General features: G+C 41.9%; 1 protein-coding gene across 22 annotated transcripts in view; it reads right to left on the bottom strand.

Annotated features, from left to right (window-relative positions):
• Positions 1-27,993, bottom strand: part of RBFOX2 (RNA binding fox-1 homolog 2) — a 289,582-nt gene that overhangs the window by 145,573 nt on the left and 116,016 nt on the right. For 3 of the 22 annotated variants that reach the window (XM_040234753.1, XM_040234752.1, XM_040234754.1), the window contains exon 1: positions 14,136-14,342. The exons of 18 other annotated variants lie outside the window; for them this stretch is intronic. In XM_040234753.1, coding sequence (XP_040090687.1) covers positions 14,136-14,150 — 15 coding nt within the window. In that variant the 5' untranslated portion in view covers positions 14,151-14,342. Of the gene's footprint in view, positions 1-14,135; positions 14,344-27,993 lie in introns of those variants that run through there. One more of the 22 variants, XM_040234750.1, reaches the window with a different exon arrangement.

Here is a 27,993-nt window from a genome sequence, read left to right as displayed (position 1 = left end):
ATTTCTGTTCCCCTCTCTCTTCCAATCCTAACTGTCTTAAACCACCTTGAGGATTTCCCTGGTATTAGATGTAATCTGCAAGCACCCGGTGCCAGAGAAACATGCAAAAACATGATTTTGACTTTCAATGAGTCCAAGAAACTTATTTTTAATAAATTTAATAAAAAACAAATAAGACAAAGGATAAAAAGAAAGATCTAGAATTAATGAAACACAGCAGAGGGAAATCTGCACAAAACCGCACAAGGGTGGAGGTTTGTCCCTCCCCCCCAGCCCCCTGCCCTAATTGTGGCATCTGCTTTTAAATTGTAATGCCAGTCTTAATCAAAAAATACCATACCACCTTTTCTCTAATTGGCAAATAAAAGTACAAAATAAACAGAAGAAATAAATCATTAAGAATGATTTAGATGCTTTTATTTAGGTGTCAGTTTATATGAGGAATAGAGCATTCAGCAGTTAACACTGGGGAGTGACATCATTCCCATTTTACAGATGAGACACAAGAGCATGAAGATCTTGTGATGCGTTCTAATGACACAGCAGCAGTAACAACTGAGCAAGAGCAGAACTGCTGCCAGCATGTGATATGACAGACAATGAAGCTACAATTGATTGGTTTTGATTTTCATGGATACGGTGATCTGGCTTAGATGGCCGGTGATTAAGTGTTCATTTCACAGTCAGGAAAAATAACTGACACTTATTTTAAGTAATGAAAGTCAGGTTTTGATCACTTAACCTCTAAATTAATGGTCTAAATCCAAATAAGCAAATAAAACACCATATGAGCTAACATGCAAATAAGATAGCATAGACCCTACAGATATGAATTAAGTTGGACACTGTACTACACAGATAGTTCATTATACTAAGAATATCTAATTAACCTTTCAATTAATGTATGTGGAGTGTCTATTCTATGCAGGTCTTATATTACAGATATTGTATGTTATCTCATTCAATATCATTAATAATAAAGGATGCAGAAAAAGCATTTGGGAAGAGGAGCCACAAGCTTACCTTCAGAGAAGGAATAAGAATGCAGTGCTTAAAACCAGCTCAGGAGTTTTATTAAAAACAGCACATACTTCCAGAACCAAAACAAGGAAAGGGGGCACTACAGCTCCTAAAATGTCATTTCTTCATTGCAAAAAGAAGTGAAAGAAAATGTGTCTTGAGAGTTACAGGCTTTGCTTCCCTCCCCTCCCCATTCCCAAGCCAGTATGTGTGTTTTACCACATTGATTTTCTACCCCTTCAAGTATACAATTAAAATCTTTAAAAATGAATGTTTGCTTAAATGGTTTCAACGTTTTATCCCCTAATTTATACATTTTACAACAACAAAATTCCATATTATGGTTCGAAAAATGATAAATGATACTTGCTTGAGATTAAATGCCACATTTATGACAAACAGCACTGAAACATACATACTATGATAGGCAACTTTCTTATATAAATGGAAGCACTTCTCTCTTAGCATTTGAGCATCCGGCCATCATCTCTATCTAAACATGTTATTCTCACTTCTAAACCCTGATCCTAAGGCCTTTTACTTCCTACTGTACAACCCTATAGTTGCTACCCAACAAGTGCCCAATAGTAATTGATCTTCCTGCTTCTAGTCCCTCTCCAAACTATTCTATCCACAGAATCTTAACAGCAAAGCACTCTTTTGAGAAGGTTAAATATTGCTGTAATGAAAAATTTCAGAATTTCTTATTTTCTATAGAACAGTGATCAAGATCTGCCAGGTTATCCATCAAGGCATTTCTTCCATTCCTGTCTCTCCAGTAATACTGGACCCTTCACTATTCCCCAAACTTTCTTTCCTCCTTTCTTTTCACTACACAATGTCCAGCCAGTGCCTACTCTACACAGGCGCAGAGGACACACCAGTGCCTTCATGGAGTTTACATTCTGGCTGGAGGAGAAAAGCAATAAACAGACACAGCGAGTCAGATGGTGGTAGGTGCCTGGGAGAAAAACAAAGACCAGGAAAGGGAATGGGAGATGTTGGACAAGGGAGAAGGGAATTACTATTTATCTAGGATGCTCCTGATAAGGTAACCACTGAGTGGAGATTTCATATAAATAAGAAGTCAAGCAGATACCTGCAGAAAGAGCAAGCCAACGGGCAAAACCTAAGGCCTGGTGGCAATGGTGTTGTTTGAAATATTCAAAGAATAGGCAGGGGTACAGAAAAACAGGAGGTCAAAGATAGCCAAGGGAACAAGTCATACAGGTCTTTACAGACCAGGGCAGGGCACTTGACTTTTATGCTGAGTGAGATATGAAGCCTCTGCAGAGTTTCGCCAGAGGAGCAATATAATGTGACATATGAAAGGATCACTCTGGCTGCTGTGTTGAGAACAGACTTAGACAAGGGGTTGAAGAAGAAGAGAAGAAGCAAGGAGGCTAGTTAGATAACTGTTCCAACAATACTTCTTGCCTGGAAAATTCCATGGACAGAGGATCCTGGCAGACCACAGTCTGTGGGGTCGCCATGAGCTGGGCATGACTGGACAACTGAGCACACACACACAGGCAGCATGAGAGCACTGGGGCTCATGAGCAGCTGGAAGGCTGTCTGGTCATTCTTGACACTATAGGGCTGCTCATGCCAGGTCTCCATCTCTTGTATTTATTTAGTTCTCCCAGAATCTAGCTTAAATCACATCTTCAAGAAACCTTCCCCAGTCAATTCCATCTTCAGTGATTAATTTTTCAAACTCTTGTTGACAACTGCCCAAACCACCTACCAGTGGGCATGTCGTCTTTGCCACAACATATGGTTGTTTATCAATTAATTTGTCTGTCCCTATTTTGTCCCATTATCCTTGAGAAAGAAAATACTGTATAACTCTCAGTATCTTCATTTTGCTGCATAAAACAGATATTCAATAAATGTTCACTAATAAACTGCATCACCTATTTTGAGGGATAAATTACTATCCCTCAAAAGAAATGATCACAGACCCAGTTTGTCCTTTAACTGCCAAAGTCAAAGAGAGGCCTGATACAGCTCTGCTATCACCAGGCCACATAACATCTGGAGCTTCAGTCTGCAAGAGTGGCTGACTTACCCACAATGAGATTCTCTGGACCAGTGGTTCTCAAAGAGTGGCCTCTGGCCCAGCAGCAGCAGCAGCATCACCTGGGAATTTACAGAAATGTAAACCCCCGGGTCCGCTCAGATCTCAGGAATGTAAAACTCTGGAAGTGGGCCCAGCTATCTGTGCATTCTGATGCACCATAAAAGTTTGAGAATTCCCGCTCTGGCTTGAAGGTTTAAGTAATTACCCTGTTTTTCCACAAGATTTCTGGAACAATCCTGGCTAACATCTTCACTCACCTCGACCATCCTGAGAAGCCCCAGCCTTCCAGATGGCTCACCCTGTGCGACCCTGCACAGCCACTTCTCTGATCCCCGCTCCTGCCCTCCCTGCCCTCCCAAGCCCTCATGGTCATGAGTGAGTAAACTCTTCTCTATGATGTTTCTGTCACCCTTCTGCTCCCAAGGAAGCCTGACTGCTCGTGAGAACACTGCTGCTTCTTCAGCACAAGCTTTCCTTTCCTCAGGCCGGGCAAACATCCTCCATCCTCCGCATTGCCATCTAGTGCTGAACCTCACAGGTATCTTCCTAGCTTCTTCCCAAGACTACTTCCACTCTCTGTCCAAACTGCAGACCCTCTGAAACAGGCATCACCCACCTATCTCAAGTCTTAGCACGGGGCTCCCTCTCTTCCTCTCCTTTAATACTTTTATAATTCTTGATGACCTCAAATTTCACAAAGATTATTCATTAACCACTCTGGCCTCCAAGCTGTTGCTGTTACTGTTCTAATGTGTATTTTTTTCACAACTTCACTGAAGCCACTGACCTCACGCCATATCCCAGCACTGTCATTACAGTAACTGCGTCAACATCTCAAGTGTTTCAAGCCTTCTCCTCTCACACCACACCTGTGAGCTTTCCCACACCAGCATTTCACCAGCCTCCTTTCGATCTCTAATCCACCAGTCGACCCTACCACTTTTTCACCACGCCTACTCTTCTCCTCCTTATGTTCTTAATTCCCTCTCAAGCCAGTTTAGATTCTAGGGTCCAACACTACACATAATCGTTTTCAAAAAGTCTTAACTCCCTTGCCCCCTTTTCCCTTAATCTAACTTACCTAGTAAAATCTCAATTCTTGGTTTCTGCTGCTGCTAAGTCACTTCAGTCGTGTCCGACTCTGTGCGACCCCATAGACGGCAGCCCACCAGGCTCCCCCGTCCCTGGAATTCTCCAGGAAAGAACACTGGAGGGGGTTGCCATTTCCTTCTCCAATGCATGAAAGTGAAGTGGTTCAGTCGTGTCCGACCCTCAGTGACCCCATGGACTGCAGCCTACCAGGCTCCTCCATCCATGAGATTTTCCAGGCAAGAGTACTGGAGTGGGGTGCCATTGCAATTCCTGGTTAAGTCCAACTATTTACTTAATCCCCTCTTGTATCTAAAAGATTGCCACCACTCACTCAAGTTTATGACCACAGATTTTAAGCACCCTGCACCTCTCCAGTAAGTTTACTTCCCAGTTTTGGGGGGATGACTACCACTTCACACCCTGTCCTCTCTCCTCAAACCAGCAACACTTCTCCACTCCCTGCCCTAACACTTTCAGCTATGTTCATCTTACATGTTAGAAACAAAGCAGACACACACAGAAAGCTCTCTCTTCTGCCTGAAGCTAATGCCACCAGCCAGCCTACTTGGCTCTAAACCCATACACTTATTCCTCCTTCATATTAAGAAGAAAAAAAACCTGCTTCTGGCCAATCCCTCTTCTCTGTGTGGGTTATAACAGACTTTGTTCCTGCAAGCAGCCTCTTTCTTTTCAGCACTCTCAATTCTTCCCCTACTTGATCTTTCCTACTGACGTAAGACATGCCTTCACATCATCTATCTTTTCAAAACGGTCCCTTGAATACACATGAACAAGCTGCCCCAATTCTTTGTTCCACCCTACAACTATACATGAGAAACGCTGAGCTGGAGGAAGCACAAGCTGGAATCAAGATTGCCAGGAGAAATATCAATAACCTCAGATATGCAGATGACACCACCCTTAGGGCAGAAAGTAAAGAACTAAAAAGCCTCTTGACGAAAGTGAAAGAGGAGAGTGAAAAAGCTGGCTTAAAGCTCAACATTCAGAAAATGAAGATCATGGCATCTGGTCTCATCACTTCATGGGAAATAGATGGGGAAACAGTGGCTGACTTTATTTTTCTGGGCTCCAAAATCACTGCAGATGGTGACTGCAGCCATGAAATTAAAAGATGTTTACTCTTTGGAAGGAAAGTTATGACCAACCAAGACAGCATATTAAAAAGCAGAGACATCACTTTGTCAACAAAGGTCCATCTAGTCAAGCTATGGTTTTTCCAGTGGTCACATATGGATGTGAGAGATGGACTACAGAGAAAGCTGAGCATTGAAGAATTGATGGTTTTCAACTGTGGTGTTGGAGAAGACTCTTGAGAGTCCCTTGGATTGCAAGGAGATCCAACCAGTCCATCCTGAAGGAGATCAGTCCTGGTGTTCATTGGAAGGACTGATGCTAAAGCTGAAACTCCAATACTTTGGCCACCTGATGTGAAGAGCTGACTCATTTGAAAAGACCCTGATAATGGGAAAGATTGAAGGCAGGAGGATAAGGGGACGAGAGAGGATGAGATGGTTGGATGGCATCACCGACTCAATGGACATGGGTTTGGGTAGACTCTGGGAGCTGGTGATGGACAGAGAGGCCTGGCGTGCTGCGGTTCATGGGGTTGCAGTTGGGCATGACTGAGCGACTGAACTGACTGACTGACAACTATACAACATTTCACTGTCTCAACATCTTCACCTAGGGACTTTCCTGGTGGTCCAGTGGTCAGGAATTCACCTGCCAATGCAGGGGACAAGCATTTGATCCCTGGTCTGGGATGATCCCACATGCTTTGAGGCAGCTAAACCCGTGTGTCATGATTACAGAACCCAGGTGCTACAACTAGTAAAGGCCACATACCCTAGAGCCTGGGCTTGGCAACCAGAGAAGCCACCGCAATGAGAAGCCCCGTACTGCAACGAAGACCCAGCATAGCCAAAATAAATAAACGAACAAACAAAAAATGAAACATCTTCACCTACCAATTAACAATTCCAGTTGGCTTTTCAATCCCATTCCAGTTCAAACAGCTCTTACCAAGCTCACCAATGACTACAATCCAATGAACCTGGTCTACCAAGACCAATGACCCATTATTTCCTCCTGAGTAATCCAAACCCAGCAAGCCCTCCCCAGAGTCTGTGGTGTTCACATACTTGCCTTGTTTCCCCACCACCTTACCCAATTTCCAGTATTCTCTGACCTCTAGTGACATCCTCAGGGCTTCAGCCCCGTATTCTCCAGTTACATTTTCTCCCAAGGCTTTAAATACGTGCTGATAAATTTTGACCTTATGCTTTCAACTCACATCTCTCTTCTGAGCTCCAGACTCATCAAATTACCACTGAATTTCTCCACTTGGATATCTACTACACATTTCAGACTAAACAAGACCAAACCATAAATATTGTTTTGTTTTTGTTCTTTCTTCTGTGTACTCTCTGTTGTTACAAGGAAAAGCCCCTGCCATTCTAATTCCTTCAATCCCAAAGCTGAATAACCCAGATTCCTCTTTCATCTAACCCACACACAAACCATCTTTAATCTTACCAAATTGCCCTCACAAGTCTAAGCCATTACCTCTTGCTTCTTGATCTCCCTTATCACTTTTCCTAAAGAAAATGAACTCTCCTGCTGAAAATCTCCCAATACCTTCCCACTTTAACTAAGAACAAAATTCTAATCTCTACCATGGGGAATGGTCCGGCCCTCAGCTACCTCTCCAGTCTTATCTTCCTCCATGCATTTTGTTCTCTACACTCCAACCACATACCCCCCTTCTGTCCTTTAAAAGCCCCAAACTCATTCCATCTGAGAACTCTGGATTTGCTATTCCTTCTGCTTATAAAGCTTTCCTCCCATAGTGAGACAGGTTGGTGTCTCTTATCACTCAGGCCTTTCTCACTCGAGATAAAGCTTTCAGGGCTGCATTACCCTTTCTCTGTAGCACATATTAATTCCAGAATTTATCTTGTTTGCTTACATGTTTACAACGTTCTTTTTCCAGTTTAAAAACACAGACTCCCTGGGAAAGAACTTTGTCTCATTCATGCTCTTTCCTCACCTCTTAGAAAATGATCAACATACCAGCAGTCATCAATAAATGTGTTAACTGCTTGAGTCTCATTAATATAATCCTTTAATTAGTTCCTTATAGTTTCCTGGGCTTTTAAAATATACATCAAACCAATTTCATTCAAAGTGTAAATATAAATTCTGTAACAATAATAGAAGCCTCTTATCTTTCTATATACAAATCTGATCACACTTGATCCTGCCTAAAATCCATCAACAGCTTCTATTAGAATAAACAAACATCTTAAACTGTTCAGATAATCCAGCTTCCAAATTTTTTTTTGTAATTTTAGCTTTTAGAAAGAACTCATTGAAATTTGTACGCAAACAAGCCAAAAATCCAAACTGCCGATCTTCTCATTAAGTCTCTGTCTATATATATATATTCAATGAACCCATACTTTTAGTTATGTTATAAATAAAATTTTATGTTACTTTTCTCTTGACATACAGTACATATCCTAGCCTCTAAAATTTTAATTTTTCATCCATCACTATCCCACTCATCTCACACATATAATTATATATGGTTCCCAAACATATTTCTGAGATCCCAAAACTATTTTACCAATCTATCCCTTTTGGAGAAAGCAACGACCCTTTCCATTCCTCACTTACTCTGCTTGTCTATCTCTTCCTCTGTAAAGTCTCTTCTGAACTCCTAGATGCTCTAGGCTTTTCTGTCCTTTATCTGCTTTGTCTCTTGTTAAATAGAAGAGTTCTCCCTACTCCTAAAGCTAATTTCATCTTCTTAAAGCATAAGCACAATCCTTTCTCCTCTCATATACTCCACTTTTCCTTCTCAAATGAATCTGTTCAGTCAGCTTTTAAACATGACCAGGTCTCTTTTATTTAAAATAGAACATAAAACTTTTCCCTACCCCACATACTCTTCAAGCTCCCTCTATATTCCTTTAAGTTAGTCAAGTTTTTCCAACAATTGTCTACACTATTTCTTTCTCCATTTCCTTCTCCCATCCCTCCAATCCCCTACCATGAACTCCTGAACTGACTCCATTCCCAGGCTTCTGCCCTCATTAGTCCATCAAAAGAACTCCTGCAAAGGTCATCAATGACCTCCATGTTGCTAAGCCCATGGACACATTTCAGTTCTCTCTTCCTGCCACTGCTTTATCTTAGTTTCCTAATGTCCTGGTTTTCCTTCTGAAGAACAAGCTCTCTGGAATCTGGCTCCTGGTCTCCTTTGCAGGCTCATCTCCTCCACCAGGCATCAACTTCTCTTCTTGCTCTACTCCTTAGGCCACTGTCGTCTTAAGGTGCTGAGTTTCAACATCATCAAACATTCCCACATCTTCAATTACTACTGTGTGAAGATTCCTCACAAATTTATACTATTTTTCCTTGTATTTCCAGACCTGGATAGCCAACTATGTAAGCAGTATTTCCCCCTGAACATCTCGAAGTTACCTAAAAGTACTAAATCCAGAAATTAAACTCATGAGACACTGCCATCTCCAAACACACTTGGCCCTCTTCCACACCATGACACCAGCCTGCTGACTGTACCTGGGGCATCTCTTTTAGGCAGTCCGCTTTCTCTAGCACGTGCTACCACTACCACTCTCTGCTCCTTGAACTATGACTCAGCCATCACCTAACCTCTCTCTACACTCCTATCCCTCTCTAATCTGTGTAGGTATCATTTTAAAAAACAAATCTAATTATAAACTCCACTTCAACCTATTCCCAACCCTATTTAAAATCTTTTAATGACTTTTCACTGCCAAGCATCTATTCACAGCATCTGGCCTCCAATGTTAACTGAGCTGAACTATGTCTACATTTTGTGATAACTCAATTTACTAAGTTTACTTTTCTCAATGTGTAAACCAATTAGAGTGGCAAAACAGAGATTAAAGAGTGAGCATTTAAAAATTAGCCTGACTACAACCTGAATTGCTGCTGCTATTATTATCATTATCTTGTATATGCTTAGTACAAAATAGCTTCCAAAAATAGATTATTTCAATAATCTTTTAGGTATTAGTTGTCCCATTTTAAAGATTAGAAAGCCAATGTTGGAAAGGTTACACACTGACAAATGATGCTGCTGTTTCTCTGTTGTATGACAGGACTTTCACTTACTGACCAGTTTGTTTCTAAAATGGCTACATGTGCTTTTCTAAGATTACTCAATTAACGTTCTCAAGATCTATCACATCCTTCTCAAAACCTGGAAAATCAAGATACATACAGTTAATAACTTGTCTCAAGTAGTTAATGGAAATGGAAACAGAATTCAGGCTACTTTATTTTCATTTCCCTACTCCAGCCTATATCAGACTGGTAAACTGGACGCTACTGAACAAATAGTGTCAGACTTTTTTTTTAAACAGCGACAGACTTTCTTTTCTTGGGCTCCAAAATCACCGCAGATGGTGACTGCAGCCATGAAATTAAAAGACGCTTGCTCCTTGGAAGAAAAGCTATGACCAACCTAGACAACATATTAAAAAAGCATTACTTTGCCGAAAAGGTCTGTCTAGTCAAAGCTATGGTTTTTCCAGTAGTCAAGTATGGATGTGTGAGTAGGACTATAAAGAAAGCTGAGCACCGAAGAATTGATGCTTTTGAACTGTGGTGTTGAAGAAGACTCTTGAGAGTCCCATGGACTGCAAGGAGATCAAACCAGTCCATTCTGAAGGAGATCAGCCCTGAATATTCATTGGAAGGACTGATGCTGAAGCTGAAACTCCAATACTTTGGCCACCTGATGCAAAGAACTGACTCAGTGGAAAAGACCCTGATGCTGGGAAAGATTGACGGCAGGAGAAGAAGTGGACGCCAGAGGATGAGATGGTTGGATGGCATCACCAACTTGATGGACGTGAGTTTGAGCAAGCTCTGGGAGTTGGTATTGGACAGGGAAGCCTGGCGTGCTGCAGTCCATGGGGTTGCAAAGAGTTGGATACAATTGAGTGACTGAACTGAACTGATTGAACAAATAAAAGAAGATGGTAATTACGGTGTAGGAAGCTCTGAGGCCAGACAGACCAGAGTTCAAGTCCCACCTCTGCCAATTCTAAACTGTGTGACTTTTGCAAGTTACTGAAATTTCCACTTCCTCCTTTGTAAAATGAAGATAACAGCTAATTCTCACATGAATGGAGGACTAAGTAAGGTATATGCCTACTATATATGTTATTACTATAAAAAAAAAGGTTTAAACAAGAAAAAAGTTAGCTTCTCAAAAACAAAAACAAAAAAAAATGTTAGCTTCTCCCTTCCAAAAAAATAAGAACCATAGAGTTAAAAAAAAAAAATCAGGAAATTGAGTTTCTAGCCTTGCCACTTACTAACTGTCATGTACTCTTTCTTGGTCTCTTTCCTCTTCTGTACAACAGAGATATTGATTCTGGGCCCTGAGTACTGCTGTGATGATGAAATAAGATGACATATAAACGTACTTTCTTAATTGAACAGCACCATGCAAAAATTATTATTATCTGTGTACACACACTGATTACCAACCACTGTGTTATAAATTCTTTAAGGGCATGAGACTCTTTAATCATCTTTGTATTTGTAACAGCTAGTGACACAGTCCTCTGTCCCCCTAAAAGCATAAAAATTATATGCTGGCTGAACTGATTTATTGAGAAGACTGGAGTGAAGTACGACAAAGCAATAGTTCAAAATGAAATCCAGAAGTTCATCCATATAGAATGTGAGTAAGAGAGTCTGAGACCAGTCTAGCTAAGATCATCTCAGACAGAGAGACTATATCCTGACTTCTGGGAATTTAAGTAAGTGGTCTATAATTTTGTTTCCTGGACTTAAATTGTATAATTATTAACCTGTGTGTGTGTGCACGCTCGCACAGGAATCATGTGTCTCCTCCCTCCCTCTCCCCTGCTTCTGCCCCCTACTCTCTCTGCTGCCCTCCCTGTTGTGGACATTGAAGAGGAGATGGAGAGAATAAGTGACACAGTAAGTGCCCAGTAGTACTGCACCCTTTCAAAAACAAGTTTGCAAAAAGTAAAAGGGACGTTCTCCATCCGGAGGCAACTTTGAGGAGAGTTTTCTAGTCGCAAGTACTTAAAAAACTGATTAATGGGAGACATTAACATAAAACTAATTTGTGTTTATCAAAGTTCTCCCTGCATGCATTCAAAGGCATCCTTTACATGCTAGAGAAAATGCTCTGGAGTAATGAGTGGTCGGCTGAATGTTCAAAGCATTCAGCGTCTACTCTGTGCCGTACATCATGTGAAGCACGTTTCATGGCTTATCTCAAATCTTTACAGTAATCCTGTACGACGGGCATTATTTTCCCTATGGGACAAATGAAGAAACTGAGGTTCAGAGATCTTAAGTACTTGTTCATGGCCATACAACCAGGAGTAAGAGGTGGAATTTAGACCTAGTAAAGTCTTTAAAAGCTATACTCTTTGTGCCATATCATGCTGCCCCCAATGACAGCAGAATCACTATAAAGAAGGGTGACAGGAAGGTGGGGAGGAGATATGCCAAAAATACATGTATAGAGCAGAAGACAGAGTTCTATCTCAGAGTTTTAGATGCAAAGGAGCAAATTAATGAGCAATGTCCAACTGCACAACCCAAAATGCTAGGATGATCTTTCCCCATTACTCTTCAGCTCTACCTGTCTAAGAATGTCCACACTACACAGAGGTACTGACAACCAAACACAGTTTGGCAATTTTTCTAGAATGTTTAGAACAGTGCCTTTAAGCCATTGCTGGTACCAAACCAGGCAGGTGATGAGGGTGACATGTTTCATATCTCTCTCATGCCTTCCAGACACTAAACTTTCTTGCACAACAGAGTGTCTTCTTGGAACATCTATAAAATATCTAATTCTTTAGAATTAGAAGGGATATCTTATAGATGTGGAAACTGAGGTCAGAAGACTTCAATGACTGTCCAGTATCCCGTAGCTGGATGCTGGCCTGGACAAAACTCTGATCCCCTTTCCTGGTCCAGTAAGTTTTCTCTGCAGCAGTCCTTCAGGGCCTCCCACTAATCGCTTGACCACCTGGGGTTCCTTTTCTAAGGAAACAACTTGGATGTCACGCAGCTATGGCTCCTTCTGGACATTTTCCTGGAATCTGACAAGTGTGTGAGGCACTGGGCAAGAAGATGTGATCATAAAGAGAGTTGACACGCTTTGCCCTCTACACAGTGCTATCCCATCTTTCAGGTGTCATGGCACACACAGAAAATGGTAGCATTTTTATGGCACAAAGTAGCAAACTAGAGTGCACACAGACCAAGTGATCAGGGGGATCCTGAGTCCCTCCTGGCTGCTCCTGGGATAGAAGGGAACAGTTATCTTGGTGTACATGTATCTCAACCCCGCATGTGGTACTCTGGATGAAAAGTCCTGTTCTGGGGCTAAATAAAGGGTATTGAGACTAATTTACAAATAAGTGTAATATAAGCACAGAGGTCACCGTCTGTTTTCATCAAACATGAATTGGGTAGAAATGAGACTAATTCAACTTGCTTCCTTTCATAATTTCTCTTCCAAACAAATCGAAAGACAGAATAATCAATCCTCTGGCCTACAGCTAGCCATCAGTCCCACTAACAAGTCTGCAAAGACCCTGGACACAGACTCCTTGTTCACAGAGATAAGAAGAACTACTTCAAGGACATAAGTGTGTCAGAAAAGTTTTTTGACTTCCTCGAAATACCACAAAAATAAATCAACAGAGAGGAAGAAATTAGATTTTAAGGTCATATTCAAATATGAAGGGGAAAGCAGGAAAAACAATCCTTACACACATGCGAGCGCGCACACACACACACCCCTTTCTGATCAAGCTCCATTGCCATAAACCTAGTTAAAATTCTGCCGTCTGATATTTTTAATTTAGTCTGCCTGAGCCAAGTAGGTTTCTGCAATTCCAGACATCTAGGCTGAAGGGCAAAGGGCAAAGGGAAACTCAAAAGCTGGCCAGTAGCCAAAGGCATCACATCTAGGTGGCTCCCTTAGCAACACACAACAACTGTCTCCTCAAGAGAAGACACCGCCATCTTTGCAAGGGATTATGGATGTTCTTGTTTTCCCAACTAACAGCAGGACTTTCCCCCCCTGTATTATTTTCCCGGTCATTCTCCTAAAAGTGATCACATTTCATAATTTAAAAGTCTCTCTAATCCCAGTGTGGTTTCCTCCATCCCAAAATACAACACAGGAGTTAACAAATTAAAATAATGTGTGGTACTAAGTTCCTGACAAATAGAAACTGTTTTGTAACATTTGGTTATGAATTACTATTCAAGCCACTACAGACTTGGTTCCTAACTATGGGCAAGTCACTCTTTTTGACTTAATTACTTCCCTTATAAAATTTTAATAACAACAGTGACCTACTTCACATTTCTATTGTGAAGGACAATAAAAATTATTAGCTAAAAACTTTCAAAGGCTTATTCCTAATTAAGAATCATGCCACCTACTGGCTCTCAGTATGTGAAGAGATGCTTTGGCTATCAAGGTCAGTGTCCCCCAGACAGAACACAGGCAGGCCGTGGCCCGCCAGGAAACCTGCAGCTCCTGCGGTGACCGCTCACTCTCCTGCCCCATGTGCCTTCTCCAAACCTCCCAAGCCCTGGGGATGGCGCTGCACTGGGAGCTCAGCCCTAGCACCTAAATCAAACAAGGTAAACAACATTCAAAAAAAAAAAAAGTGCAGGCCAATGTCACAATCCCTGCGAGGTTTTAAAACCTTCACACCTGTGAGGAGAAGGGGCTGTGGCAGCCCGCGCGCTCCGTGGGGAAGGCCATTCGTGCGGGAGCAGAATCTCACAGCTTTCCACTCCTTATATGTGCAAGTGCAAGCCCTCACCCGCAGCACTCGGTACTCACCCAGAGGTACATCATGTCAGACCCGGCTGCTCAAACTCAGCGGCCAGTTGATCTTGGACTGCAGAGAGGCCCTTCAGTGGACTGGAGGAAAGGAGGTGCCAGAATGGGGGGCCGAAGTGCAGGGTGGGGAGAACCCCCCCCCAGTCACTTGAATTTAAAAATCTAAAACGACCGGTCTCCTCCCCCCTCCTCCCTCCTCTCCAGCTGACTGTTCTGTTGTTCTCTCCTCCCTCTCACCCTCCCTCCCTCTCCCTCTCTCTCTCCCTCTCTCTCTCTGGGAGTTCCCAGCCCCGTGTGTCTGAACCCGAGTGTACAGCACACTCTCTGTGTATCTGCCTTCAGGGACTCTCTCTGTGTCATTCTACTTCAAGAAACACAATCATCGCTCACAAAGATTATTGCAAAAGGCAGGAATGGGTGGGGTTCCTAATAAACTACCGGCACTGGTTTCTAGTAGCTGGACAACTAGAATAAGACGGCTTCTTTAAATGTGAATGGAGCAATCAGAAAACCTCTACCCTCCAAGATCAAGGGGAGTGAGCCCAGGCTGCCCTCTGCCTCAGTTCTTCTGGAGCCCCGTGCAGAAGCCGAGCCTGCTCAGAGCCTACATTCCCTCCCTGCTAGGTCAGCCTTATGCCACAACCACAATCCTATAATAACTATCAGTCTACCAGGCATAATTCTGAATCTTAGAAGATTTTAAAACATGGAGAAATTTTCAAATAAGCTTCACAAGGTTTTCATCTTTTTTTACTACTACTGCCCTAGTTCAAATCAAGAGAGCCTCTCCTGTTGCAGATTCTTTACCAGGCATGGGGATGGGGCAGGGCACAAAACCTGGGCTTGAAATCTGGTCTATAATTACTGTCACCATGCCCTGGGGCAAGTTATTTAACCTGTCTAGGCCTCTGTTTCCTGAAGCAAAAACCGAGTATAAAACTCCTTTTGGAGTTGCTTAGATCCAGTGATAACACTAGGTAAACTGTCTGCCATGCCCTTGCTGGCCATGATTTCTGAGTTCAGTTTAGACATTTACTGAGTTTCTCCTGTGTATGCCAGGCATATTTTTGGCCATTATGTTCAGTGGTGAACGACAAGTATTATCCCGTCACCTGTCCTGGTGGTTTCTCTACCACAGGCCAATGCTCTTCCCTTACTTCCCTCCCCATTTTTCCATGTTCAAATCCAAAACCCATCCCAGCTGGAAGTGACATCTCCTCCTCTGAAAGCTTGGTGTTTGTCAAGTGGCATTCACCAACCCTGCCAGTTACTATCACAGGTACTTACCTGTACCTACCAACCTTACCCCCTTTATTCACATTTTTCAGGGTACAGTTCACCTCTTTTGAGCCATGGCATCTTTGCACAGTACCTTGCACACAGTAGGTGCACAATACATTCTCAGAGGGTTGTGTGTCTTGAGGAATATTTTACTCTTTTAACTCCTTAAAGGAAAAACAAAATAAAACAAAAACAAGAGGTCTTCCACCTTTCAGCTGCCTCAGGGCTCTGTTCCCCTCAAACATGTTGAAACAGCTCTCTCCTGTTCATAAAATCTCCAAGTACGGTCTGCGAGTCTCACAGTCAAGGCAGGCCCAGCACAGGTACTAAGCACCCTCCCCTTCCTGTATAATGCTTCCGGCTGCGGAGCGAGCTCTGTCTTAGTTTGCTGTGGTGGAGTGTCTTTTTCCCCCAGAAGTGAAGTCACCTGTTCTCTTCCAGGCTAAACATGTGCCTTTCTCAAGAGAGCTTATACCTTGCCCCTCCTCCCACCTCAGACTCCCACTCATTTAAACCTGGAGAGGCAGGGCAAGCATTCCTCTCAGCCTCACCCAAATCTTTTCTTTTTCTTTATGCAAAACTTCTTCGCATCTTCTGAAGTCAGGAATACCTCCGGTCCAGTACAGAACAGAAGAAAGAACTTCCAAGTCTACAACAGAGACAACCTTCTCTCTAAAATGGGAAAACAAATCTGGGCTTTCTATAAACTGCTGCTTGGCACCTGTTATATAATCAATGTTCACAGGCAACTCTCCGCTCTCGTCTCACAGCACATGCCCGAAATCATAAGTCACCAGACTTTCCTATACTCCATCCTAAACAACTACATTAAAATCACGCCGTGAAGAGATTATAGTCGTTTCAAATTCTTTGAAGACACAAAATTGCAGGGGGCTTCCCTGGTGGCTCAGACGGTAAAGAAGCTGCCTGCAACACAGGAGACTTGGGTTCGATCCCTGGGTCAGGAAGATTCCCTGGGTCAGGAAGATCCCCTGGAGGAGGGTATGGCAGCCCACTCCAGTATTCTTGCCTGAAGAATCTCACAGACAGGAGATTAGCAGGCTACCCACGGGAGCCTAGAGGGCTACAGTCCGTGGGGTCACAAAGAATCGGACATGACTGAGCCACTTTCACTTTCCCTGATGGTCCAATGGTTAGGACTCTGTGGTTTTACTGCTGTGGGCCTGGGTTTGATCCCTGGTCAGGGAACTAAGATCCCACAAGCTATGCAGTGCACCCAAGGGAAAAGAATTAAAAAAAAAAAAAAAAAGTTAATACTCATTCTTAATCAAGCATTAAAAACAAATACAGTAAAATATTACTGTCATTTTATAGTTTTATCTTTTAATCAAATTTGGGATGGTATAATGGTACCCCTGTTCTCCTGGAGCAAAGCAAGAGAAAAACAGAGAAATGAGATCCCTGAAATAAGAAAAGATTAAATGCGTCACAAAAACCTATGAACTACCTCCAAAACTTCCATGAGTGGAATCACTGTAAACTTCTTTGGAACCTCAGGAAATTCATAAACTTCTACTCTCAATGCATGTCTTCCTTTTTTGATCATAATCTTAATAATCAGGTGAATAGTCTGTTCTATGTGTTTTCTTCACATTAAAAACAAACAAACAAAAATCCTTCAAAAACCCACAGGCAAAAGAAGTGGATCATGCTCCTGCACGTCCACATTTCCCTAATCTTAAAAACAAAACAAAAAAAAAAAAAAGAAAAGGGGAGAAAAGGAAACAAAGAGGTAGGAGAAAACAAAATTCTTTCCAATCAAGTCAAATAAGCTCTGCCTTACTGCTATGCAGGATTCAGTTTAAGAGACACAAACATCTAACAACTGGACATGACGAAGACCCTCTCAAAAGGATCCCAGTCTTACACACAGGATGAGGACCCACGTATGCCTCCTTCTATCAGGAGAACACTTTATCAGGCTACATAATGGTTCTCTGAAGCTTATCAGCCTCTATATTAGTTTGGAGGAAAGAACGTGTGAATTAAAGCATCAGAGAAGGCACTCTTCTCGGGAGGGCCCACAGAGGAAGTCTGGCATGATTGCTTCTGGGAAAGAAAAATCAGATTATCTGCGATAGCAATATGGGTGCTGCCAGTAATTCTAACCTGATAATGCATCTTGAATTCCTGCTTCTGAAAGCACTGGATGTTGTAATGTGAAGAGTCTGGTGGTAGAAAGGGTTTAAAGCCACATTTCTGACTCTGCCTCAAAGTCTAACAATTAAAGAGGCTGCTTTTTTTTTTAATTTTTTATTTTATACTGGAGTATAGCCGATTAACAATGTTGTGGTAGTTTCAGGTGGACAGCAAAGGCATTCAACCATACTTATACATGTATCTATTATCCTCCAACCTCCCCTTCCATCCAAGCTGCCAAATAACACTGAGCAGAGTTCCCTGTGCTACATAGTAGGACCTTGTTGGTTATTCATTTTTAAATATGAGACTGCATGTTTTATGCCAGTAGTTCTGTTGGTGTAAAAGGCTGATGTGGCAAAGTGCGTACAGCTGGAGAACCGATACAATTTTGCAAAGATATTCCTGAGAAGTCAGACATTGAAAATTTTTCTAAAGAAATATGAAGCAACCCTCTCTACATTATTTCTACTCCTTTCACTTCCAGGATCTGCAGAGATAACACAGACTCACCACAGCAATGAGCTACAGAAATGGGCCATATGAAGTCCAACTGAATTTGACTCAAAAAAAAAGTTTAAAGAATGGGGCTCTTTTAACCTCATTTCCTCTCAGCTTAAAATAGCAAGGATTCCCACAGGGCAGTTCTCTAATAGAATCTTGCTACTCAAAATGTGACCCACGGACCAGCATCAGCAGCATCAGTGTCAACTGGGAGCTTCCCAGATAAGGAAGAATCTCTAGCACCATCCAAGACTTACAGAGTTAACATCAACATCATTGACAAAAGCCACAGCTGGGTCACAAGCACACTGAAGTCTGAGGTGCTAGTCCTCATGCAGTAGCACAGACTTACGCAGGACAGGATAGCCGTGGCTGTCACCTTCCAGTGACGGCATCTAAACCACTCTGGAGCACTAACTGGAGAGAGAGTGTTCCATTGCCGCCTGCTGATTTCAGTGTAATACCACCTGTGCTGTGCTCAGTCATGTCCCCCTCTTTATGACCCAAGGACTGCAGCCAGGCTCCTCTGTCCATGGGATTTTCCAGGCAAGAATACTGGAGTGGGTTGCCATTTCCTTCTCCAGGGGATCTTTTTGACCTGGCATAGAACCCTCGCCTCTTTCATCTCCTGTACTGGCAGACAGATTCTTTACCACTGCACCACCCGGGAAGCCCCCATAATGCCACCAACAGCTACTATTTGCTGAGAACATACTATGTGCCAGAACTCTCCTTGCATCATCTCACTGCATCTTCATGCCATCTCTGTAAGGAAGGCCCTACTTTATCTTTTTCATGCATGGAAGAAAATTGGGGCTTAAAGTGGCTAAACACTTTGCCCATGGTCTCACAACCAGTGAGTAAAGGTGCCACAAGTTAAACATAAATTTGTAAGACTCCAAGATTAGTCCTACACTACACTTTTTCACTGATAAAATCAAATCCACCAAGATCACAGGAAAATTTTCCCTGGATAATACCCTTGCGCTCTTATCTCTGCTCAGTAACAAGACTTCAAACAATAAAGGACAGAGATGAGGCTTGGAACCCACTGAATACAAACTGCGAGTCAATTTCCAAAGGCTGTGGCTCTGTTTGAGTGTTGCTGCTACGACAGGTGTCATGACAAGAACGGTTCTGGAAACCTCCTCTGATCCTGTGGTTACCTTCTATAATGTCTAGGGAACTCTAGATGCATACACAGAGAAAAGGGGAAGTCCCTTTCTCACCTCTCGGAAAAGTTACCAGCAAATAGATGTGTCAGAGCTCTGACTGCCAGGTTTAGGGAACCCAGAGTGATCGTCCCTAAAAGATGAAAAATGAACAATATCTTAAGAGCCATGTTCTTCCTCATTGTGTTTCAATCATATTCTCAAATAACCTCCCATCCTTCCAACCAACTTGCTCTGGTATCCCCTCTGCTACGAGCTCCGACCTCCTCAATGACCTGTTCATTATCTATCCACCTGAGTCCTGTCTTTTTTTTTTTTTTTTTAAACATAGACCATTGTATTGAATTTGTCTTTGTTATAATGTTGTTACTGTTTTTATGTTTTGGTTTTTTGGCCACAAGGCATATGGGATCTTACCTGCCTGACCAGGGATTGAACTGGCACCTCTTGTGTTGGAAGGCAAAGTCTTATCCACTGGACCACTAGGGAAATCTCTCCATTTCTGTCTTCTCCTCCCTCGTATGTCCAGCGTTGACTCTATGGTCCATGATTATAATCCCTCCCTTGCAAATATCCTCAATCATTTGCCCCCTCCATCACTGGCATATAGCAAAACTCGAACCCTGGTTAAATACACGTATCTGCCTTCTCTGTGCCTGTTCCCAACCAGCTAAATGTTGCCGGAGAAAAGTCACATGACCAAGCTGACTGACTTCACTATATACTCATGACCACAAACCTCAACTGGGCCCTTGGCAATGCCGAACAGTCCTCTCAAAGCTGCCCCAGAAGCTTTCTCACTCTCCAAAATGACTGTTTCTTACCTTCTCCTGAAACCTACTTCATTCTTTCCCCACAACTCAACCATCAGCTGTTGCTCTACTTAAGTACTTCACTTTAAAAGAGAAGCATTCAGTCTCATCTGTCCACCAAATCCACAATCCTACCTAGAAACGTGTGAATCTCCTCCTTACATCCTGTTACAATGATGGAAGTGTGCCTCGCACCAAAGGCCTGTTTCACTACTTGGGCTCACATCCCATCTGCCAGCACCCATGTAAGAACCAGGCTGCTCTGTTGATTACCTCCTCTCTCCTGCCTCATAACTCTCTCCCCTTTCCACTCACTGTCAGGCCAGCAATAAACATATGTCCATCTTCAGAAAACCTCCCCTCTGCCCTCACACACTGACAGGGAAAGTGTACGTTGGCAGCATCACTCTGGGAGTCTGTTTGGCCAGAATCTGTTTCAGATTCTGAAACTTTCATGGCCTGTAGCTCAGCAATTCCACTTCCAAGTAACCTATCTTAGAAAATCCTCACAAGCATAGAAGGAAGTTTGCTGTAGCAATCTAAGAGCAAAAACCTTAAAAAAAAAAAAAAAGTCCGATAGTAGGCAACTGACTAATTGAATCAAGGTGCAAAAATCCTCTGTGGGCCCCTCACCTCTCCCCAGCCACTCTCTCCTTTTCCCTGCTCACTACTTCACAGTGAGTGAAAGCCTCTCAGTCATGTCTGACTCCTTGCAACCCCATGGACTGTCCATAGAATTCTTCAGGCCAGAATACTGGAGTGGGTAGCCTTTCCCTTTTCCAGGGGATCTTCCCAACCCGGGGATCAAACCCAGGTCTCCTGCATTGCAGGCAGATTCTTTACCAGCTGAGCCACAAGGAAAGCCCAAGAATACTGGAGTGGGCAGCCTATCCCTTCTCCAGCAGATCTTCCTGACCCAGGAATGGAACCAGGGTCTCCTGCATTGTTGGTGGATTCTTTACCAACTGAGCTATCAGGGTAGTCCAACTTCAGAGTAAATCTTCTCCTAAAAAGTATCTATACCTGCTTCCACTTCACCTCTTATTTCTTCTTCAGTCTACTCAAAATAGTTTCCAAGCCCTCGACTCCATTAAACCATTTGGTCAATGGCAACTAGCGGGTTGGCCAAAAAGTTTGTTCAAGTTTCTGAACCATCTTACAGACAAACCCAAACGAACTTTGTGGCCAATCCAATACATCCATGCTACTCAACCTAATGGACATTTTGCTGTCCTCAACTTAAGTGACCTCTTCAACAGAGTTGGCAACCTTCTTAAAACATTTTCTTCTGCTAGTTTCTAACTTGCTACAATCCTGCTTTTTTCCCCATATCGATGATTACTTCTGCTCAGCCTCTTTTTCAGCTTTTCCATTAATAGACCTTTCAAAAGGAAGTGTTTCCTGGGGCTCAATCCTGAGTCACCCTTTTCTTTTTGAGTTCTCTCAACCTATCCCATTGCTTCAAATACCATCACACTAATAATTACCAAGTTAGAGCCCTTTACTAGAACTCTTCTCATGCTGCAATATGACTGCTTAGCTGCCTCACAAGCAGGTGAAACAAAACTCTCCTCAAACTGGACTCTTAAACACCTCTCTTGAAACTGGTATGTCCTTGGCGTTCCCTACCTCCGTAGGGGGTACTACCTGGCAATTACGGAAGTGAGAGACCCTCCCTTTATCCCTCACCCCTCATATCAAACCCCTCAGCATGTTGTGTGTGTGTGACTCGTCTTGATCTTCACTCTACCACCGGAACCCAAGTTCCAATCACCTCTTTCTGGAACATCACAGGAGTTCCGCCATTTTCACTGCTGCTCTCCTTCAAAACACTCATCACATAGTAGCCAGAGGGACTTTCTAATCCAATCATATCACGCCTTTGATTCTGGCAGCTTCATGTTATGCTTAACTTTTTTCTACCTGAAGTCCTTATAACGGCTCTGAAGGTGCTACATGATTGATTTGCTAACTGCCCACCTCTCCAACCGCATTGCACATCCTTACGTCCACTTCAGTCACTATGCTCTAAATACACTGATCCTGTGCCAGTTCCTCAGAGAGAAAGTCCATCCCTCTCCTGAGCACCCTTTTAGTCCCTTTATCCCATTCTTGAAATCCCTTCTCAGGCTGCCTTCATTCTCCCTAAGGCTGACTACTTCTTATCGTTCAGATCTCAGCTTAAACAACACCCCCTCAACTAATGTTCTCCAGACCACTCTCTCTAGTTGGAAGGCCTTCCCCACAGCACTTATTCTCTGTATCACTGTACTCTGTTTATTTTTTTCCTACTGCTGCTAAGTCACTTCAGTCGTGTCCGACTCTGTGCGACCCCATAGACGGCAGTCCACCAGGCTCCCCCGTCCCTGGGATTCTCCAGGCAAGAACACTGGAGTGGGTTGCCATTTCCTTCTCCAATGAATGAAAGTGAAAAGTGAAAGTGAAGTCGCTCAGTCATGTCTGACTCTTAGTGACCCCATGGACTGCAGCCTACTAGGCTCCTCCGCCCATGGGATTTTCCAGGCAAGAGTCCTGGAGTGGGGTGCCATTGCCTTCTCCAATTTTCTTCCTAATAGTTACCAAAATCCATAATTAGTTAATATACTCATTTGTTTTCTTATTTGCTACAGATTTCTCCATTAGAAAGTAATATTTTTCGTATACAGCATACAACTTAGATCTTCTGCTGTGGGTCATTTTATTCTTTGACTTTTTGCTAGGGAAGGTCAAAGTTATTTGTAGGAGTTTCTGGCACTCTGGTTAGGCAAGTGTCTAACCAAGTCCTATAAATAAAGTTAGAGCGCAACTAATATCACCCTAGTTACCAAGAGGACTCAAAGTCTTATCACAGCTGCAAACCATAAACACAGGCCAGCACCAATGGCTTTAGAATGTTACAGCTTGAAATAACCATAACATTAACATGAAAAGCAATTTTAATTTAATTATTTACCTTAAGCTAATTTGAGTTGTTGTTCAGTCACTCAGTCACGTACAACTCTTTGCGACCCCATGGACTGCAGCACGCCAGGATTCTCTGTCCTTCACCATCTCCTGAGCTTGTTCAAACTCATGTCCATTGAGTCAGTGATGCCATCCAACCATTTCGTCCTCTGTCATTCTCTTTTCCTCCTGCCTTCAATCTTTCCCAGCATCAGAGTCTTTTCTAATGAGTCGGCTCTTCGCATCAGGTGGTCAAAGTATTGGAGCTTCAGCTTCAGCATCAGTCCTTCTAACGAATCAGGATTGATTTCCTTTAGGATTGACTGGTTTGATCTCCTTGCAGTCCAAGGGACTCTCAAGAGTCTTCTTCAACACCACAGCTCAAAAGCATCAATTCTTTGGTGTTAAGCATTCTTTATGGTCCAACTCTCACACCCATACATGACTACTGGAAAAACCATAGCTTTGACAATACAGACCTTTGTGGGCAAAATAATGTCTCTGCTTTTTAATATGCTGTCTAGGTTTGTCATAGCTTTTCTTCAAAGGAGCAAGAGTCTTTAGTTTTGTGGCTGTAGTCACCATCTGCAGTGATTTTGGAGCCCAAGAAAATAAAGTCTGTCACTGTTTCCACTGTTTCCCCATCTACTTGCCATCAAGTGATGGGACTGGAATGCCATATGCATGATCTTTGTTTTTTCAATGTTGAGTTTTAAGTCAGCTTTTTCACTCTCTTCTTTCACTTTCATCAAGAGGCTCTTTAATTCCTCTTTGCTTTCTGCCATAAAGGTGGTGTCATCTGCATATCTGAGTATCTAATTTGAGTATTACATTCTAAATCGCCCTCCTTCCAATACTATGCGTTTTGCTCAGTACAATAAAACAGCATCCCAACCCAAGATTTCCTATAATCAAGCTCATCATTAATTATTTAGTCTAGAACCATACATCCAACACAGTAGCCACTAGTCATGTGTGGCTATTTGATTTTAATGAAGATTAAAATTTTTGTTCTCCAGTCTCATTTGCCTCAAGTCTCAAGTGCTCAAGAGCCACAAGAGCCTAGTGGCTACTAATAACAGACAGGGCAGATATAAAACATCTCCATCATCCCAGAAGATCCACTGGACAGAGCTATTCTACAACGTGGTAATAATTAGGAAACAAAGTGAAAGTTGCTTAGCTGGACTCTTTGCGACCCCATGGACTGTAGCCCACCCAGCTCCTCCGTCCATGGGATTCTCCAGGCCAGAATACGGGAATGGGTTGCCATTTCCTTCTCCAGGGAATCTTCCCGACCCAGGGATCGAACCCAGGTCCCCTGCATTGCAGGCAGATTCTTTACCATCTGAGCCACCAAAGGCCTTCTAAATACCCTGAATATCGAAATGCTCATGCACTTTCATCAGCAGGAAAGCTCTGCCAGGCCTTCTTTTAATCTTTTTTTTTTTTAATTTTAGAAATATTTCTGTCCTGATTATCTGGCTACTTACCCACTGAACATTTAAAAAGCAAATTAGGAAAGGGAGCTAAGAAATAGTAGGGAATAAGTACCAGAGGAAAGAGAAATATTATGGGAGAGGCAGCCACATCAGGTGCAAGAGACCAAGAGAAAAAAAATCTAAAAGGCAGATAAGTTATCAAAAAGCAGACATATTAAAATAAGGTCATTTAGCAAGGCAAAACCATGAAAAGCTCTTAGATATCACTCTTTTTCAGTCATAAGCAATAACTGATGTTGACAACTGTGTTAAAACCATTAAGAAAACTATAACAGTTAGAAAAACTGTAGTTAAGTAATAAATTTTAGAAGGACTAAACTATATAGCTAAGTAATACATTTAAGAAGGACTTACTTCCAAAATAAGTAATTCTTAAACATCCTGATGCTTAAAGAAGGGAAAATCCCCTCAGCTAGTTGGAATACTCGACCACTAAAAATAACTCATTTCTAAAATATTCTGCATAGTCAAATTGAATCAAAGAGTTCGGTTTAACCAATATGAATGAACGTTGCTTACAGAGCAGGTACAGACATAAGAACAAGACAAGGTTCTTCTGTTAATGAATGATGGTTCACCCAGACAATGGAGCACTATATAGCCCTGCGGGGTGGAGAAGGGACACGGCATCTCTTCGGGTGATAAAAGAAAGATTCAGAACAATGTATAGCACAGTGCCACTGAATTTCTTTCTTTTTTTAAGTAGGAACTATATATAAAAGGGAAGACATCCATTGCTTCAAGGGGAAAGACACTGGGGAATCAAGGTAGGAATTGGGGAGCAACCATTCACTGTATGGCCATTTGGTACCTTTAGAGTGCTGAATCATATAAATGTATTATTTGTCCAAAAAACATAAAATTTTGAATTAAAATAAGCAAGTTCTCTATCCCCAAGAAACATATAATTTAATAGCTGATCCAGGCTTCAAAAAACTGAAGGAAAATTTACACTTTTTCCTTTACTAATGACTAGACACCTAAATATTTAACAGTTCATTTTATGCTTACTAAAAAGCTCACTTTATACTATTTGTAGTCCCAAAAAACTGGTTTCAAAAAACTCATAGTTGAACTTAAATGGAAATTTCAATGATCCTTATTGTCTTCTACTAACATTTTTTAAAAACTGTTTACATAAAGGTATATACATCTCAAGGGAAAAATCACTTTATTGGACAACACAGCAAAGACTGACTGAAGAGGTCCCAAGGAAGCTACAGAATGGTCTTCTGCACCATATGGGAGGTAAAGTCATGTCATTCTGATGGTCCCCAAGGTTGAGAATGCTAGTGGTTCCCCAATATCCTTTCTTCCTCAGTAACAAAACCCCAGTTTTCATCCAAGGATTAATACACACACCCTCCAAGAAAGGGGTGTATCTCCCAACCTCCGCTGCTGCTAGGTGTGGCCATAGGCTAAGTTCTGGCCAATGAGATATGAGTAGCAATGTTATATGGGACTTTTTGGAAGGTTTTTTAAGTAGGGGAAGGGAGCTCTTTTCCTGCTCTAAACTGCTCCATGGAAATGCAGGAATGATGGCCAGAGCTGTAGCAACCATCTGGGTCACATCCTACAGGCAGAGAAGCAAAGAGCAGTGAGGATCCTGGATCCTTGATAACCACTGAGCACTACACCAGCCCTGAGCTGCCTACTTCCATACTCTGTTTTCATCAAAGGCAAAGTCTTGTTTAAGCCACTTTGGGGTAAGGGGAAAGGAGGAGGGGGATTCTGTTGCATGTAGCTGAACTTAATCCTAAGTGATACCTTTAAAAATTATTTTACTATAACTTTACAAATCAAAGTTCAACGTCACAGAAAGCTCTATACATATTAATAGTATACACGCCTCACGACAAACACAGAGACTGCAAAGAATCCTGAAATGTCTAGGCTGAAAGTCTCAGCCAAAAATCAACTTGTCTATCCCCACAATCTGGTGCTCCTAACCATTCTACACCAGTATGACAGAAATGAAAATTCAACTTAACAATTCCTGAATTTTAGTAATAAAAAAAGTCAAATATATATACTTTCATTTTTGTCATCTGTAAAATGATAGTAATGACACAGGGTTTTCTTCAGAGCCAGATACAATAGATTATGCTAGCTATTCTGTAAACAGAGCATGATTCACTATCATTGCCATTACCACAGTAACAGCTGGCTGATAAGTGTGAGACACAAGAAAAATTAGATGAAAGCAATCAACAGAATCTTGGGTTTGGGACGCAAGGAATTCCATGAACTTGTCGAACCTCTTTCACCAACTTTCTTATCTCTTTATCTGTCAAAAAAAAAATACTACATCAGGAACTTCAGTTTCCTTCTTAAAAGCACTGGGAGAAAGAAAGGAATTGAGTGGTTATAAAGGGGAGAAAGAGACCAGTAGAAAAGGGTTTAAAGCAGTTCGTGAATATGACATTTAAAATATATTACCATGTTTTTAGCATTTCACGAGCTGTCATTAGGTAGTTCAACAATTTATAAATTGATGCTAGTAATATTTCTTCTATTTGATTTATTTATTCTAAAGAAAAATACTAAACACATATATACAGTTTCTAATGAGTATGCAACAACCTATCATTTAAGAGTGAGATGCCATCTTTGAGAAATAAAGATAAAATGTGAAGTACTACAAGCAGGAACAGGAAAAAGATGTTTAACATGTGCATAGGCAGTATATTAAAACAAAAACAGCTCAATTGCGTTCATTTTTTAAATTGCTTTTATTTTTGCACTTAATGATTTAACTTCTCCAAAGCTAGTTTTGAAGTCTGAAAAAAGTAAATGATTTCACTTTTTGAAGGCATTAACTCAACTTTGAGACCATGTCTGGTGACTAATCCACAAACAGAATGTACATGAGTCACACTGCACTCTGTTGTTCATGTCACTAGATTTCGAAAAGAATCCCACGGTCACATAACTTTGAGAAATATGCTTTAAGCAGTTTTACTATTCAATGAATGTCAGCTTTTCCTAGTCTTCTTATAGGCTACTAAAACTAATAGATGCTTCTTACTAATTTCAAATATACTCACAGGAAGAGAACAAACTATCCAGAGGCGTCAGAGACTGGCTGACAGGCAGCTAGATGCCAAGTATTTGCTGCACAATTTAAAGGACTACAGTCAGGATAAGGAGAGTGTGAGAAACAAACTCAGACAGCTTGAAGGATTTTTTTTGTTCTCCAGAAGGGATACCAAAGGTATGGCCGATTCATATGTTCTTCTGCTCTGAATGGCCATAGCCAAGCAGCTTTAACTTAGCAGTAAGATTTCTGAAGAATTAGAACTACTCTGTCTTTCTTAGATGATACACTTATCATCTATTTATGCCCATTTATGAGTCTGAATGAGTCTGAATATATAGCTAGGGTTTGAGGGACTCCTGGAATAGCAGAAATGAAATAACACTATCTTCTGAGAAGGCAACCTGCCTAATACGCCACATTAAACTGGACCAGACCATCTGACCT

Source organism: Oryx dammah, unplaced genomic scaffold (assembly GCF_014754425.2).
Source record: "Oryx dammah isolate SB20612 unplaced genomic scaffold, SCBI_Odam_1.1 HiC_scaffold_29, whole genome shotgun sequence".
NCBI classification, from domain to species: domain Eukaryota; kingdom Metazoa; phylum Chordata; class Mammalia; order Artiodactyla; family Bovidae; genus Oryx; species Oryx dammah.
The sequence above is the reverse complement of the archived record's forward strand: the minus strand, read 5'-3'. Positions and strand labels throughout refer to the sequence as shown.